Genomic DNA, 15,998 nt, shown 5'->3' with positions numbered 1-15,998 from the left:
TCGGACCTTGGGGTCCGATGGGTCCGATTGGTCGGACCCCATCGGACCCCATGGTCCGACCATCGGACCTGGGGTGTGGGATTATTGGGACCGGCTAGATAGAGAGAGAAAGAGAGATAGTTTTAGTTTGGGGGTATTTTTGGGGTTTTGAAAAAAAAGGTATAGTTTTTTTAGGGTTTTAATTATTGGTTTAAAAATCAAATTTTTTGATTTTCTAAGCATAGAAAATCAAATTTCCCTATACACTTACATGGATTTTACCAACAGCCTCCAAGCCATCCAACACAACCTGATCATCATCTATTTCAAGCTGGCTTAACCCATCAAAGAAATCGTCCCCCTTCAATCGAGACTCATTGCCCTTTGGCTTCTCAACATCCTTAGCATTTTTATCACTCCCTCCAACAAATTTCGCATGGATTCACATCACAGTGGGCAACATCAGTAACAACCTTGTCAGCATCATCAGCATCACCACCAACTTTAACCAACTCACCACCATCGTCGGAGTCAGAATCAATATTTTCTGGATCAGGCAGTTGCTTCTCATCATCCTCAGCATCATCATCATCATCATCATCACCGTCATCATCAGAATCTTGAGTTACTAATTCATCAGATGACTTTTCCTGCATCAAACAACATAAATGAAACTTAAATGAAACAGTAAAGAAACTAAAAAAAATATGAAAAAACCTAAACAATAAAATATGAATAAATACCTCATCAGAAGGACGACGATGAATGGCATTAACCTTCTCCTGAATATCCTTAATTACAGTCATTACGGACTTGAAATTAAGATCAACAAAACACCTCAAGGATATGAAGTCTTCAGCCAATGATGATTGATTCGAAATGACCATCTCCAACTTAGATTTCATCAAATCAATATCCGTTGAATCAGATTTCTTTGAAGATGACCCACTCTCAAAGGATTGCTTCGCTACACCACGGTCATCAATAGACTCATCGAGAAATAAACCGTCAAGTTGAAGCTTCTGCCTCTCTTCATCAGTAGGACACATGTTTTTGATCTTCAACTGAACAGCATAATCAAACATAATATGAAAATATTAAAACAATTGAAAAAACTAAAAATTAACAACATAAATAAAACTGAAAAGAAACAGTAAAGAAACTGTAAATTACCTTGTCCAACGGCAAATCAAAAATCTTGCCCTTCAAGTCTCGAAGAGTTGGATTTTTGGTGACAATGGTGTTGCTCCAGTTCAAAATCCTTGGAATAGAAGATGAAACTCTTTTACAGAAAGAGTTCACCATAGCAGGACAGCATTCATAAAACCAAACCGTAAAAACCCAAGGACATCCCAAAGCCCTATACCAGCCATCATACTGGCCTCCCTTCTCTGCCTTCCTATTTTTCATAATAATCCCATGTTGAATTCTACCTTTGAATGAATCAATTGTCAATTCAAAGGATTCCCTACCCCAACAATACTCGTCCCACCGACCGCTATCCATAACATCTAGATCAAACCTAGATACTTCTTTATCAGGAGTATTGCTAAGAAGAAAACACTGAATAAAATACAAAACAACCATTTTCAAACCAAAAGACTCATCCAAACCCCACCGACTACCCAAAAGAGCATCCTCAATGGCTTTGTGGTCAATAGTTTTTACACCACGGAAACAGATTTCTACCAACTGATTTGTTTCCTGTGAAAACAACAACTTGTTGCAATCACCGAAACAATCAATTCCAGAAATCAAATAAAATTCCACAGCACTAAACCGTATACAACGGCCAGCAACCTTAGCCCAAAACTCTTTAGGATTGGGCTGGAAAACTTCCCTCAGTAATAAACTATGGACAACTTGCGGATGAAAAACAAACTCAGGCATACACTACTACAAAATTCACTATTCACGTCTGTTTTTAAGTGACACTTAAAGAATTTACGTCGGTTTATAAAACCGACGTATATACCGTAGTCGCAAATAGTTTTTATTAGCATCATTTTTAAAACGTCGCAAAAAACAATTTTCGACATTTATAAACCGACGCTAAATAATTTCTTTTCTATTTTATTTTCAGCGTCGGTTGAAAAATGACGCTAAATGTTTCATGGCATTTTAAAACTGTCACAAAAAACTTATTCCGTCGGTTTAAAAATGTCATATCTATTACGAAAATACTTTTTTTTTTACCTATTGCGTCACTTATAAAATGAAGCACAAATATAAGTAAGGGAAAATTGCAAATTTTTCATGCAATTTTCCCCACCTGCATTATCAAATTTTAGAATAACTCTATATAATAGTAAATGCATAATACAAAAAACATTAAGATAACATTTTTAAAACTTATATTAAATTAGTAATCGATTCTATTAACTAATCACACAATACCAAAATTGTTAATAAAATCGATTCTAAAACTTAAATTACATGTATATCGTAAACTAAATATAAACTAATAATATATGCAAAAGATAGTAATAATCATAAAACTTGTTACTTATGTATTATATCAAAAGTGTAGTAACCTTAAGTACTTAATCTATAATCAAAGGCTTCACAAATTCGGCCAACTCATCTCGTACGGCATTGATCTCCTCGTTACTATAGGGAGCGTCTAACTTGAACTGTAAAATAAAAGATAAAAAAAACATTAATCATTATATTAAAAGTATATATAATTAAAATACAAACTAAATAGAGAATAGTAGTTATTCATGTTTACATAATTTTTCAAAAAACTTGCAGGATTAACAACCGTCATGAAACTCTGGATAATCTTCATAACATAATAACCACATTGTACTCCATCCGGCTGCTGTCGACACGTGTATTGGTTGATTTTTACTGGACCCTTGTTTCGTATATTTTTTTCGATCCTGTACATGTCCACAGCACTAAACAAAAAAGAAATTAATTAATGAATTGATTTGTAACATAATCCAAATTTAAAAAATTATAACTTACTTTTGGATACATTTCATAATATCAGTTCGGATAAAGTCATTCGTCGAGTCAAGATATGCAACACTTTGAGTATTGGCATGAATCATAATTGTCAACCAGTGATCACTACAGAACAAAACATGTTAATTCAGTCAACTCACTAATCGATCCATTAGTTTGTGATCCTCTTCATACTCCACATTATTAACAATCTTATCCCTTCTAGAGGGTCCCTCGCCCGATCTTCTAATTTTTTCTCCGTGGTGATACCAAACCTTATAACTCCTGTCTATACCGTTCTTAAACAAATGTTCTCTTATTTGGTCAATTTTTATACGCTCCATGTTACCACATTTGAGACATGGGCAATGAACCAAATCAGGATTATCCGCATTCTTTGCAGAAAACTCCAAAAAGAAATCAACACCTTCCCTATATTTTACCGTTAACCTATTCGCACTCATCCAATCTCTATCCATTTCGAAACTTCTAACAAAACAACAAAAAAACAATTTAATTAACCTAATTAATACAATAAAATAATTCTATTTCAACTTAACCTAATTAATACAATGATTTTGTCAAAAAGATGTAGATAATAGATATAGAATGGTTTGACTAATTGTATATAGATTACATTTTCGAGCTTTTTTAAGTGATGTTTTGGTTAGAAAAAGTTTTAAAAGCTTGAAGCAATACAATCTTCTTAAAAATAACTATGTACTTAGATTGTATAATATATATAAATTTTGATTATGTATATCTTTTTTATAGTCAATTATTAACATTAATTATATATCCAATCATATATTCTATTTATTATCTATTTATTTATAAACATCTTACTATTTTGGTCTTATGAAAAGTGTTTTTTCTTGTAGTGATATTAATCCTACTGAAATTTCGGCAGCATAACATCTATAATTCGGACGTTCCCGAAAATTTTAAACATGCAATTAATCTATTAAAACATCCACAATAATACAAACAAACAAAACTATAATTAACAGTACAAATATTACCACCCATCCGACCCCAGTCATGCAATTCCAGAACTTACTTCACTATGAATGAATATCTAGGATATTCAAACTCTTCTAGGATTTATAAAATATAAAAAAATAAAGTTTGAGTAGCTTACCAATTCCAAGCTAGCGTTCAAGCAATTTCTGCGAAAGATACTACCACAATTAAAAAGATGCATTGTGAATAAAAGTACTCTTAATTCAACCAACTAGTGTTAATATCAATAATTATAAAACTTATATCGTATGTATGATAACAAAAAGTGGTAACCTTGTATTTAATCAATCAAAGGCTTCACAAATAAAGACTTCTTTTAAGTATGCCATACTTCAGCTGTGAAGACTACACTACAAAGTTTATATTTAACTACAAGTTCTGAAGCCATACTAAATAAATAGCACATAGGTTAGATTAATGGGTTGGCTGATAGACACTAGAACACAACACAGATCTTCAATGAAAGAAGAAAGTTTTGTACGTGATCAAAGCCAGAAGGCTGGTTACAAATACCCAAGTTGTAAATAATTGTGCTTTTGTTTACATTTATACTAATTTCTGTTGAATCTATAAATGCTTGCACACTAGAATAAATCAATAAACTAAAAAATAAAAAAGTAATCCTTTGATAAAATGGGAAGATTTACCAAAGTGTCTAAACAGAATAAGAATTCATACACAAAAACCAAACATTTTTTTTTTCTTTTTCAATTTACTTTATTTCCTGCTGTTTTTCTGTTCATGGAATAGTAATTAATTAGTAACAGAAAGTGAACCCATAAATGAGCCAAAACAAATCAAAAGCAAAAGATAATAACAAACAGCAGTCAAGATCACATTTCACAATACTAAGAAAGATCATTCTTTTTAACAGGATCTATATCATTACTAAAAAGAACAAACTTAATCCAAGAGTTCCTTAAAACCACAAAAGCACAATTACATGTGAGAATAAAGCTAGTATGGCAAGTCAAGACCAGTTGCTATCAATGTCATCTCTCTAAGCTGTATTTGGAGTTAGCTTGACTGAGAAGGTGATAGAGATGTATCTTGTATGGTATGCATAATGGTGGAAAGTCATCACATATAATGCCACATAAACTGATGTTAAAGCATTTATACACAACCACAAGCTTAGTGCAGCAATTTGATGCCAGCTAAGATATTCTGATTAAAAATTTTATTCACCAAGGTTCATGTATTCACCTAATTATCAATATTATTTGCCTCTGAATATACGAAATGAATAATCGATAGTAATTGAATAATGATATTACAAAAAGAAAATAAATATACAGTGTGAATTTGTGAGGAAAAGATAGAGCAAATAAAAGTAATATTCTTTGGCTTATTCTCAGCAAATAATTGGTTTGGTAGGCCATTTGTTTTTCTTATTCACTTTTGTCTCAACCACTCAATCAGCTGTGTTTGCTATTCACTTAGATTATATTGCAAAAACAAAATACAAATTAGAGTCATTAATGAGTAACAATACAACGTTACATTTTTCATTCAAGCTTAAGCTTTTGTTTAGTTTCATGGCTAGAGAACTTGAGCAGAGTGAAGACTATTAATCTAAGGAGAAAAACCAAAGGAATGGACAATAAAAAAAAACCAAGGCATTAATGAGCATTCTGAAGTGAATTATGATATGCTCATTGAGTTTATAATTAGTGAAAGTATTTTATTTTGGTCATTAAATCTGGAAACAGTAGACATTTCAACATCTGAAATACTTCACTTAAAATTCCAACATAGCAAAACAAACCAAATTGTAAAATACTTGAATCTCAATATCTCAGAAAGAAGGACCGCCAACTCCTTTTCCTCTTCAATTTATACATATAATGACTCTCATGTTTAATATTAGTTCCAATCTAAAATGACTTGAAAAGTTTAAAAATTGATCTATACAATCTACTGAGTTTTTAACAACCAATGAGCTGATAACTTGATTAAAAACCTGTTGGGAGTGCTCATCATATTATCACCCAATTAAGTTGATTATGAGCCACATCTATAGCATAATAAAGCAATTGTACCCTTTTCTTATTCCCTCAACTACCAACATTCCCTACTAAATAGACTTAAGAATGCACAAAATGCAAACAATATATAGCAAAACACTAATAAAAGTTTTAGCTAGAAGTTGATCCATACAAAAGTGGATAAATTATATAAGTGCACAAACTGAATTAAAAATTATGTAAAAAATTCTTTACACATAGCAGCAGTATATACAGAATTCATGGACCAGAACACATCAACAAAGAATAGAAACGGTCTATTAAACAAATCCATTAATACACGACAAAACATCATCAACACCCATAATAATAAAAAATTAAAAAAGAATACCTTTCTTAGCTCTTACAATCTCCTGTCCCAAACCAAATGTTCCCTGAAAAAGGGAAAAGAAATTACAATTTGGTATAAAGAAACTCATAAATTAACAAAGAGAATCCATAGTAGTGCCTCCTTCACCAGAAATGATTTTTCAATATATTCAATCCCTACAATTCCATTTCATTTAGCGCACACATATATATGAGTCAGCATTAGAATACTTTTTTGGGGAGATTATAAGCACATGATGAACTAGCTACCAAGTAACATGGATCTACAATATTACATATGCCCACACCACACCACACACGAAGATATATAGCTAATATTATTAAATAGTTAGCTAGATATATTTTTTTCCTATAATAAAATTATTAAGAATATGCCCATGCCTTTTGTCAATTTCTAAGAGATAACAAAAATTCAGAAGAAAAATATATATCTAAGAGATAAAAATCATATGAGATGGATATCGCCTCCTCATAGCTATTTGCACTAGACTATATATATGCATATAAAAGCTAAAGAATTAGAAAAATCATTTCAGATGATTGGCATGTTATAATTACTTATAGCAAACACAATATTTTTCGGAACCCATTCGTTCCTGGCGTCAGAACACAAAAGCAATTTCTTTTTCTGGTTTCTTTTTCCAAAAAAAAAAAATGAAAAATTCAACAATAAATCATCGAAAAAGCAATTTCTGGTTTCTTGTCCCTATTTCTCTTTGTCTTTGCTCACTCCCTACAAACCTGAAATCAACCTCTCAAACACCCCTAACCTACACAGAGAGACTGAGAGAGAGAGAACGCAAGAGAAAAAGAGAGGGAAAGAGAGAGACTTACGGAGGTGGGAAAATCGCAAGAGAGAAAGAGAGGGGAAAGAGAGAGACCTTCAGTTCTTCAAAATCGCAAGAGAGAAAAAGAGGGAAAGAGAGCTGTTCAGAGAAAGAGAGGGAAAAGAGAGCTCGAAAATGAAAGTGTCATTCAACTGTTTGGGGGTAAGTGAACAATAGGAGAATTTGCGTCGTTTTCTCACACTCACAATATTTTTACCGTCGGTTTTAAAACGCCACATAAAGCTTAAGTAAGCCTTTTAAAACGACGCTAATAATGAACGAATTTTTTTAATTTCTTGACTTTTACCGTCGGTTGGGTAATTAGTGACAGACATAGAACCGACGCAATTTGTTTATTTTTTGTGACATTTTAAAAATGACGAATATATTGAATATAGTACTATTCACGTCGGTCAACGCGATGAACAGTCGCGTTGACCGACGTGAATAGTGGATTTTGTAGTAGTGATATCTAGAAAATGGCCAAACTGAGTTTCACGAAACATAGAAAGAAAATTAACAGATAAAGTGTTCTTAATATTATCTATCACAGAAAAAACACTAGTGCATACACACTTAGATCTATAGAAATCAGAAGGACTAAATTTGTAGTCCCAAACCTGCAAAATAACCAAAATGGCCACAATAAATTATTAATCGTGAATAATACAACATGAAAACTACAATAAAACTATAAACAAACTACAAACAAACTACCAATCAGATACAACTACACAAAAATAAACAGCAAAGATCTGAAATCGTTTTGAAACCTAAAAAATAACAGCAAATAACTAAACCTAAAGAAAATCGAAAAACACATCAAACATAACAACACAATAAATTATTAATCGTGAATAATACAGTAGGAAAACTACAATAAAACTATAAACAAACAACAAACAAACTACCAAACAGATACAACTATACAAAAATAAACAACAAAGATCTGAAATCGTTTTGAAACCTAAAAAATAACAGCAAACAACTAAACCTAATGAAAATCAAAAACACATCAAACATAACAACATTAAACTATAAGAAAACTAATAAGAAACTACATACGACTGATTGTACACACTGAAAATGAAAAACAAAACACAGAACCTAAAGCACAAACAAACACTGAAAATAAAGAAAACAAAATCAAATTTAAAAACCAAACCCAGAAAAGAACAAAATAAATTGTTCAAAACCAACAATAAAGAACTAAAAAACTAAACAACATAAAACGAAATGTGCAAATGAAACCCTAAAATTACACAAAGCAGAATGAACAAAAAAACGCAAAAATCTGGGGAAAGTGTAAATGTTGAAAAAGGGGGAAACGAGAATGAAACTTAAAACCAACCTGAGTTCGATCTTCAGCAGAGGCACAAGTTTTTTTCCCAGAAATTTCTGGAACCGTTTGCTCCTCCACGTTGAGCTTCGTTTTCTTCGAAGAATGTGGCCTCCCACGCTTGGTCAGTGGAGCATCAAAATCAGAATCATAGTCTTCAAGGATCGGGCGTTTACCCTTGGATTTGTTGGCCAAAGTTTTCTTGCCCATTTTCGATTTTTGTTTGAGAACTGGAGAAGGTGATGATGATGAACGAGTGATTGCCATCTTATAAATAAATCTGAAAAAAGATGAAACTGAGAGGGAAAAACAGTTGAGAAATCGTGGGTTTAGTGGGAGTTGAAATTTTGTGGATGAACAAAAAACGAGAGGAAAAAAACGTGATCAATAATGGGTGGTTAAGCTTATCAATGGAGGTTACTTGATCTTCCAAACAACTTAAAAACAGAAGGAAAAATCGAAAATGAAATTGAAAGAAAAGGAAAAAAGAGAGGGAAGAGAGTGGGATTTGATTGATGAGTGATGGGGATGGCACACTTGTCTATGCATGGAATGATGACTAAGTGGTATTTTTGTAATAAAACAAACATGGTAAGTAAAAAAGTTAATGTAGGCGTGTAGGGGTGTTTTTGTAATAAATTGTGTAAATTGGATTTTTGATGTAAAAATTTCTTTAAAATTTTGTTTTTGAAAAATAAAAATGCGTTTTGTAACCATTTTTGTTTCTTAATTTTAAAACAGAAAACAAAAGTGTGTTGTGTAAAGTTTATTTTTATTTTATTTAAGTTGGGTCTAGGTCCGAGGTCGAATTCGGATCCGGGTCAGAGGTCAGGTTCAGCACAAGGGTCATGGGAGAGGATTTGGGTCCGCGTCTTGTCAAAGTCCAAAATATTGATTAAGAAAAAAAATAGTTTAAAAAAATATTAAAAGTAATTTTTTTAAAAAAAAAAAAAAAAAAAAATTGATTCTCAACTAAAAAATTGAAAAGCAAAAACAGTTTTATAGAACATGTTTTTGAAAAGTACTTTCACTTTTCTAATTTTAAAAACAAAAAACTGATTAAAAAAATATTACCAAACGTCACATTTACACGCGGAAAACAAATTTAATTTTTTTTTAATATGCCTAGTAAATTCAAATAAAATAAATTTTTAAAATTTATAACCTAATATTATAACTATATGACAGATTATCATAAAAAAATATTAAAATATTCTGACATATGCTTTAGTTTGATTGACATACGTGTATATAATCTGCTCCTATTATATTTCATTTCATTTCTCTTGAGTTAAATCTTTTGATAATTCTTTCAAAAAAAAAAAAAAAATATGAATAATTTCCAATATATAGTTTCAATTATTTATTGTTTCCTTGACAACGGCCTCTTATAAATATATATAAGAAATTTTAATTAGTATGTATATTTTTCGAAAACGAAACCCATTCGTTTGTACAATCTTTCTTGTTCCAATCGATGATTCATCAACGATCATGACTTTTTATGTTAAACTTTTCTTAGTTTTTACCGAATTAGAGTAACAGTACTACTATATAGTGACCCATTTTCTCTGGAAACAAACAGACCTTTATTTCATTTTTGATTGGCGATCGAGGATTATGGGAGTTGAAGAAGGCTCAGTAATACTAGATGAGGAGGGATCATCATCATCAGGGGTAAGGAGAAGAGGCTCATGTTCGTGTTCAAAAGACGATTTTCTCCCTGAGGAATCGTTTAAGAGCTGGGGTAATTATGTAAAAGCAATAAAAGAGACTCCGTACAGGTTAACGGATCGGATCATGACCCGATCCGTTGATAGTACGGAGATTGTGGATATGAAGGCTCGTAGCCAACATGAGATGAAGAAGACACTGAATTGGTGGGACCTTATGTGGTTTGGAATGGGTGCGGTGATTGGTGCCGGAATATTCGTTCTGACTGGGCTTGAGGCCAACGAGGTTGCCGGTCCCGCCGTGCTATTATCCTACGTTGTTTCGGGTGTCTCCGCCTTACTTTCTGTGTTTTGTTACACAGAGTTTGCTGTTGAGATACCCGTTGCAGGTAACTACGTATTCTATTATTATTATTATTATTCCCTGAACTGATATTTATATTAAATCAAAAAATATGTATGTCGAAAATTAAATTACACTAGTGAATTTTTCTAGGGCTTGATATCTTAAATCTTAAGATTATATGCATTTTTATTTTTATTTAAGAGGAGTGCTAAAATTACAATTTTTTATCATAATCTCTTAGTCAACCTTCACATCTGAAATTATATGCTAAAATAATTTTTTTCAATTTTTTTTTTCATAGTAGTATTTGTTATAATTATAGTATATCATTTTTGTAAATTTTTGAATTTTTTTGAATAATTTACCGTAGCGAAAATTTTTAATCATAACAAATACCACTGTGAAAAAAAATTCAAAAAAAAATATTCCAACATATATTTTCGAACGTAAAGATTGACTAATAAATTATAACAAGAGATTAACGGTAACGATCATCTTCTATTTAATTATCATAATAGTCCTTTAAATATATAGTTAAAAAATTTCCCACATAATCATATCATTTTTTAGTTAAATGATGAATAATATTACTATGTTTTTTTACTGTTAAACAAACACTACTTGTGATCAGTGAGAGACTCGTGATTTAAGTTGAGGTATGGGTGGTTGTGTAGTATTAAATATTATTTAAAATTAACAATTAACAATAAATCGTTAGATCTATAAGTTAAGTTATCTAATACTCTAATAACAATGGTTTAAATCTCAAAAGAAAAAATGACATTGTAAATTCTTGCCTTTGAGATAAAATATATGTTACCACCACTCCAAAAAAAAATTATAATTTTTTTTTAAAACTGTAAATTTTATTCAATTAGACTATTCGGTCTCAATAATCTTAGCAACATTAAAACGAAGATTAGATTCTGAAAAAATATGATCAACATATAAACAAGAAGCTTTAGCCATAGGATGAGAAACTTTATTAACCGATCGTTTGATAAAACGTAAAAAAACATCACTAAAAGAAGATAAAAGTTGTTTCCAATCATCAACGACACCACCAAAGCCGACCTTGAATTGAAATGGGCCATAGGCAAAAAAATAAATAAATTTAGACACTTACTATAAAGATAAATAGTATTTTTAAAAATTATTAAAAAAATATGTATATTTTTTAAAAGCTATTTTTTTAGGGATTATTTCACAAATACACAAAAGCAACAAAAAAATTACAAAAATACGGTTTCACGGAATTTTAAATATTTTTACGATTTTTTTTTATTTTATTTACAGAAAATACGATCTTTTTAAGTTGTACTCTAGTTAATTTATTGTTAATTTTTTGTTATCTGTATGTTATTTTTTGTTGTTATTTTAATGTTATTTAGACGTTATTTTCATGTTACTTTTATGTAATTTTCTTATTGTTTTCATGTTATTTCTATGAAAAATCGTAAAAATGTAAAAAAAAAAAAAATTAAAACGTAAAAATATAATTATTCTATTTTTTTTATTTAGGCCCCTAAATAAAAAAAATAGATGACAAATTATTCAAATTTCTAACAGCTTGTACCAATACCATACCCCAGCCACCCACCAATGTCGAACACAACACAGCCAATTCCTATAACACGTAACTCACACCATATATTAAAAAGAGAAATGCTGAAGGGCATCAGTGGCGCCTAGCACCTTCCTATGTGTCAATATCGCTATTGGTCCAACTAAATATCGGGTCCCATATAATTTAATATAATAGTTTTTAGGAAGTATCCCTAGCCAACTAAGGTGCTAAGCACCACTGGTGCTTAATAACAATGCTCTATTAAAAAACACACGACACGGTTAAACCTAGCCGACTGCTGCAATAACTTCAGCATGGCAGTGGCATCGCACCCCTCACCTTTATATATATGTCTGCCCGTGCTTGAGATAGGCACTCGATATTAATAAATAATAATAATTATATGCAAACTTATTTAATTATCTAATTAATTACTATATCGATATTTGATCAGGTGGATCATTTGCCTATCTAAGAGTAGAGTTAGGAGACTTCGTTGCCTTCATAGCTGCAGGCAACATCCTCCTCGAGTACATAATAGGCAATGCAGCTGTGGCCCGATCATGGACATCCTACTTTGCCACTCTATGCAATTACCAAGCTAATGACTTTCGTATCAAAGCTCATGGTCTAACCGAAGAGTACAGCCACCTCGACCCCATCGCAGTAGGAGTACTCGCCATTATTTGTGTCATTGCAGTACTCAGTACCAAGGCCTCTTCTCGCCTAAACTATGTCGCTTCAATAGTTCACATTATAGTCATCATTTTCATCATCATTGCCGGCCTTGCCAATGCTAACACCTCTAATTACACCCCATTCGCGCCTCATGGGCCGAGAGGTATTTTTCAAGCCTCGGCTGTACTCTTCTTCGCTTACGTTGGATTCGACGCTGTTTCAACCATGGCTGAGGAGACCAAAAACCCTGGTCGTGACATCCCCATCGGGCTAGTTGGCTCAATGGTTGTTACAACTATTTTGTACTGTTTGTTAGCCTTGACTTTGTGCCTTATGCAACCGTACTATCAAATTGATAAGGAAGCACCCTTTTCGGTTGCGTTTGAGGCTGTAGGAATGGGTTGGGCCAAGTATGTGGTTGCTGCTGGAGCCTTAAAGGGAATGACTAGTGTGTTGTTAGTTGGGGCAGTTGGTCAAGCTCGTTACTTAACACACATTGCTAGGACCCATATGATGCCACCATGGTTGGCTCAAGTCAACGAAAAGACTGGGACACCTGTTAATGCAACTATTGTCATGTTGGTAGCTACAGCTGTCTTTGCACTTTTTTCTGACCTTGATATCCTTTCTAAGCTTCTCTCAATCTCCACTCTTTTCATTTTTAGTCTTGTGGCTTTGGCTCTTATCATAAGACGGTACTATGTGAGTGGTGTCACTAGTAATGTTAATAGAAGTAAGCTTATGTTTTGTTTGGTCATAATTTTGGGCTCTTCAATAGCTACATCTGTATATTGGGCCAATAGTGATAGTAAGATTGGGTATATGATTACATTACCCATTTGGTTTTTAGGTACTTTTGGCCTTTGGGCTTCACTCCCTCAAGCCCGAAGACCCAAAATATGGGGTGTCCCATTGGTGCCTTGGTTGCCCTCAGCTTCTATTGGCATAAATATGTTCCTTCTTGGGTCTATTGATAGAGCTTCCTTTAAAAGGTTTGGATTGTGGACTGGGGCTATTTTGGTCTACTACTTCTTGTTTGGATTGCATGCTTCTTATGACACTGCTAAAGAATTTGAGAAGAAACAGTCAGAAGATGGGACTAAGTTGAGAAAAGTTGAAGAAGGGGATGTGTCTTCAGCAGTTAAAGATGAGTCTAGTGGTGCCATTGGTTCTACTGTTCCTAAAAGTTAAGTTAGTTAGGTCTATACAATGTTTTTTTTTTTTTTGAAACATATAGAATTTGCTTTTAATGTTGTGATTTATATAATTAATAAAAAATGTTGTAAAGAGAGATTCTCACCCCTGTTATCATTGAAAATTGCAACATTTGTGGAAAAAATAACTAATATTAAATGGTATTTAAATATCTACTAGTTATTGCTCCATGTGATACACACTTGAAATACAAATTCTATAGTCGGGTATGGAATGCGTTCATTAAATTAAAATATTAAATATTTCTCTTTAGTTAAAAAAATTTGCAAAATCACATTCTATTAACCTTTTTTGTACCGTAAAAGTCTCCCCTTGAATTATAGCAACTATAGTAAATATGTCTTTTTATTATATTTCGTTATTTTTAAAATTATTTATTAATGTAGTGCTAATGTGCCGCTATATGGTATGATTCAAGAGTCTTGGCAAAAAATATAAACATAGATTGTACTCTAGAGAAAAAATTTAAGAATATTTTAAGAGTTAATTTTATATGTTTAGCATCAATAAATTAAGTTTCAGTTAATGTCAGCCAGCTAAATAGATTATTGTAATGTTTAGGAAATGATATGAAAAATGAGTGAAATTTGTGAAAAGAAAAAGAAAGAAAATTTGTGATATTGATAAATTTTGTAGAATAATGTAAAAAAAGTAGTGTGAAAAATGAATGAAATTTAGTGAGAACTTATATAAGAAAAATTATGAATTATTTTTTTAAAATAATTTAATATTTAAAATTAAAATTTTATATCACAACAATTATTGTTTTCATTAAAATGGTTACAACGATTATAGGCCCGTTTGGGGGATCTTTTTAAAAAGCTAAAATCACTTTTGGAAAAAGTTATGAGTTAATATGTGTTTGGTAAAATTTAAAAAATAGCTTTTTCAAAAATTTAAGTGAAATTTATAGCTTTTTGGAAAAGTTAGCCCACCCTAGCTTTGGGATTTTAGCTTTTAAGGGAAGCTACAATTTTGGTTTAATGAATTTTTCACTTGACCCAATTGCCCTCGTCTAATTTTAAAATTTTCCATTTACCAATTAATTTTAGGGCTTCTTACATTCTTTCAATCTCATCCTTATTCAGAAAAAAAAAAAATCTTTCTCTGATCAAAAACTACTCAACAGTCATTTTATTATTATTATTATTATTATTATTATTATTATTATTATTATTATTATTATTATTATTAGTATTAGTATTAGTATTAGTAGTAGTAGTAGTAGTAAAAGTCTAATTTATTGTTTTATTATATAAATATTTAAAAGAATTAAATATTATAAGAAAAAAATTATCGTAATTTATAATATAATAAATAATATTTATAAATATATTAATATGTATAAAATTATTTAAATAAATTAGATAACAAATGTCATACCTATTTTAGTAATTATATATTTAACAATTATTTAATCATTTAGCTTACCAAACACTTATATACAACTTTTTCAACTCACAGCTCTTTTAAAATTATATTTACCAAACACTCAGTAGCTTTTTCTCACAGCACAGCTACAGTTATTTTTTCTCACAACACATCTACAGCTGCTTTTTCCCACAGCACAGTTGTGCCAAACTGGCCCATAGTCCATTATATGCAAATATTGCTCATCAAGCATAATCAATAAAAATAAACTAACCAGGTCATTTATATTAAATAGGAAAAAAATACTAACAACATCTTCAACTAAATGACCTATAAGTCGGCAGTTATGAAGCATCAAAACAATGTGAAGGTGATGAGTGCATATTCGTACACTTATTCTTAGTCAATTATTAGATGGATTACTATTTATTTTTGTATAAATTTGATGTATTTTCTCCAAGTGTGTAGGTTTGTGCTTAAAAGGCAATATTGTGATTGACTGAGATCTTTGAGCCAATTTTGGATAATGTTTTTATCATTTTCTCGAAGAGCTTATGAAATTCAAAATAATAGAGCTCGCTCTTAGCTTTTCAGAACATATTAAATCATCTCATTTGGAATTCGATCGCGAAAGTTATGCATGATTTACTGAACAATGTCGAAGCAGTAAA

At 31.3% G+C, this 15,998-nt stretch overlaps 1 protein-coding gene and 1 long non-coding RNA gene across 2 annotated transcripts; one reads left to right on the top strand and one right to left on the bottom strand.

The window, feature by feature from the left end:
* Window positions 1-439: 439 nt before the first annotated feature.
* LOC115697228 (uncharacterized) lies at window positions 440-4,138 on the bottom strand. The gene is made up of 3 exons (XR_004007915.2): window positions 2,953-4,138; window positions 2,711-2,882; window positions 440-2,612 (listed from the first exon to the last, which is right to left on the bottom strand). It is a non-coding gene; the product is annotated as an uncharacterized LOC115697228 (long non-coding RNA).
* Window positions 4,139-9,719: 5,581 nt separating this feature from the next.
* On the top strand, window positions 9,720-14,094 carry LOC115697207 (cationic amino acid transporter 1). Its single transcript, XM_030624123.2, has 2 exons — window positions 9,720-10,539; window positions 12,518-14,094. Exons 1-2 carry the CDS (start codon window positions 10,098-10,100, stop codon window positions 13,930-13,932), a joined length of 1,857 nt encoding a protein of 618 aa, XP_030479983.1. The 5' UTR covers window positions 9,720-10,097; the 3' UTR covers window positions 13,933-14,094.
* The last annotated feature ends 1,904 nt before the right edge of the window (window positions 14,095-15,998 follow it).

Source organism: Cannabis sativa, chromosome 7 (genome assembly GCF_029168945.1).
Source record: "Cannabis sativa cultivar Pink pepper isolate KNU-18-1 chromosome 7, ASM2916894v1, whole genome shotgun sequence".
In the NCBI taxonomy this organism is placed as follows: domain Eukaryota; kingdom Viridiplantae; phylum Streptophyta; class Magnoliopsida; order Rosales; family Cannabaceae; genus Cannabis; species Cannabis sativa.
This window is presented reverse-complemented; position numbering and strand designations above follow the sequence as displayed.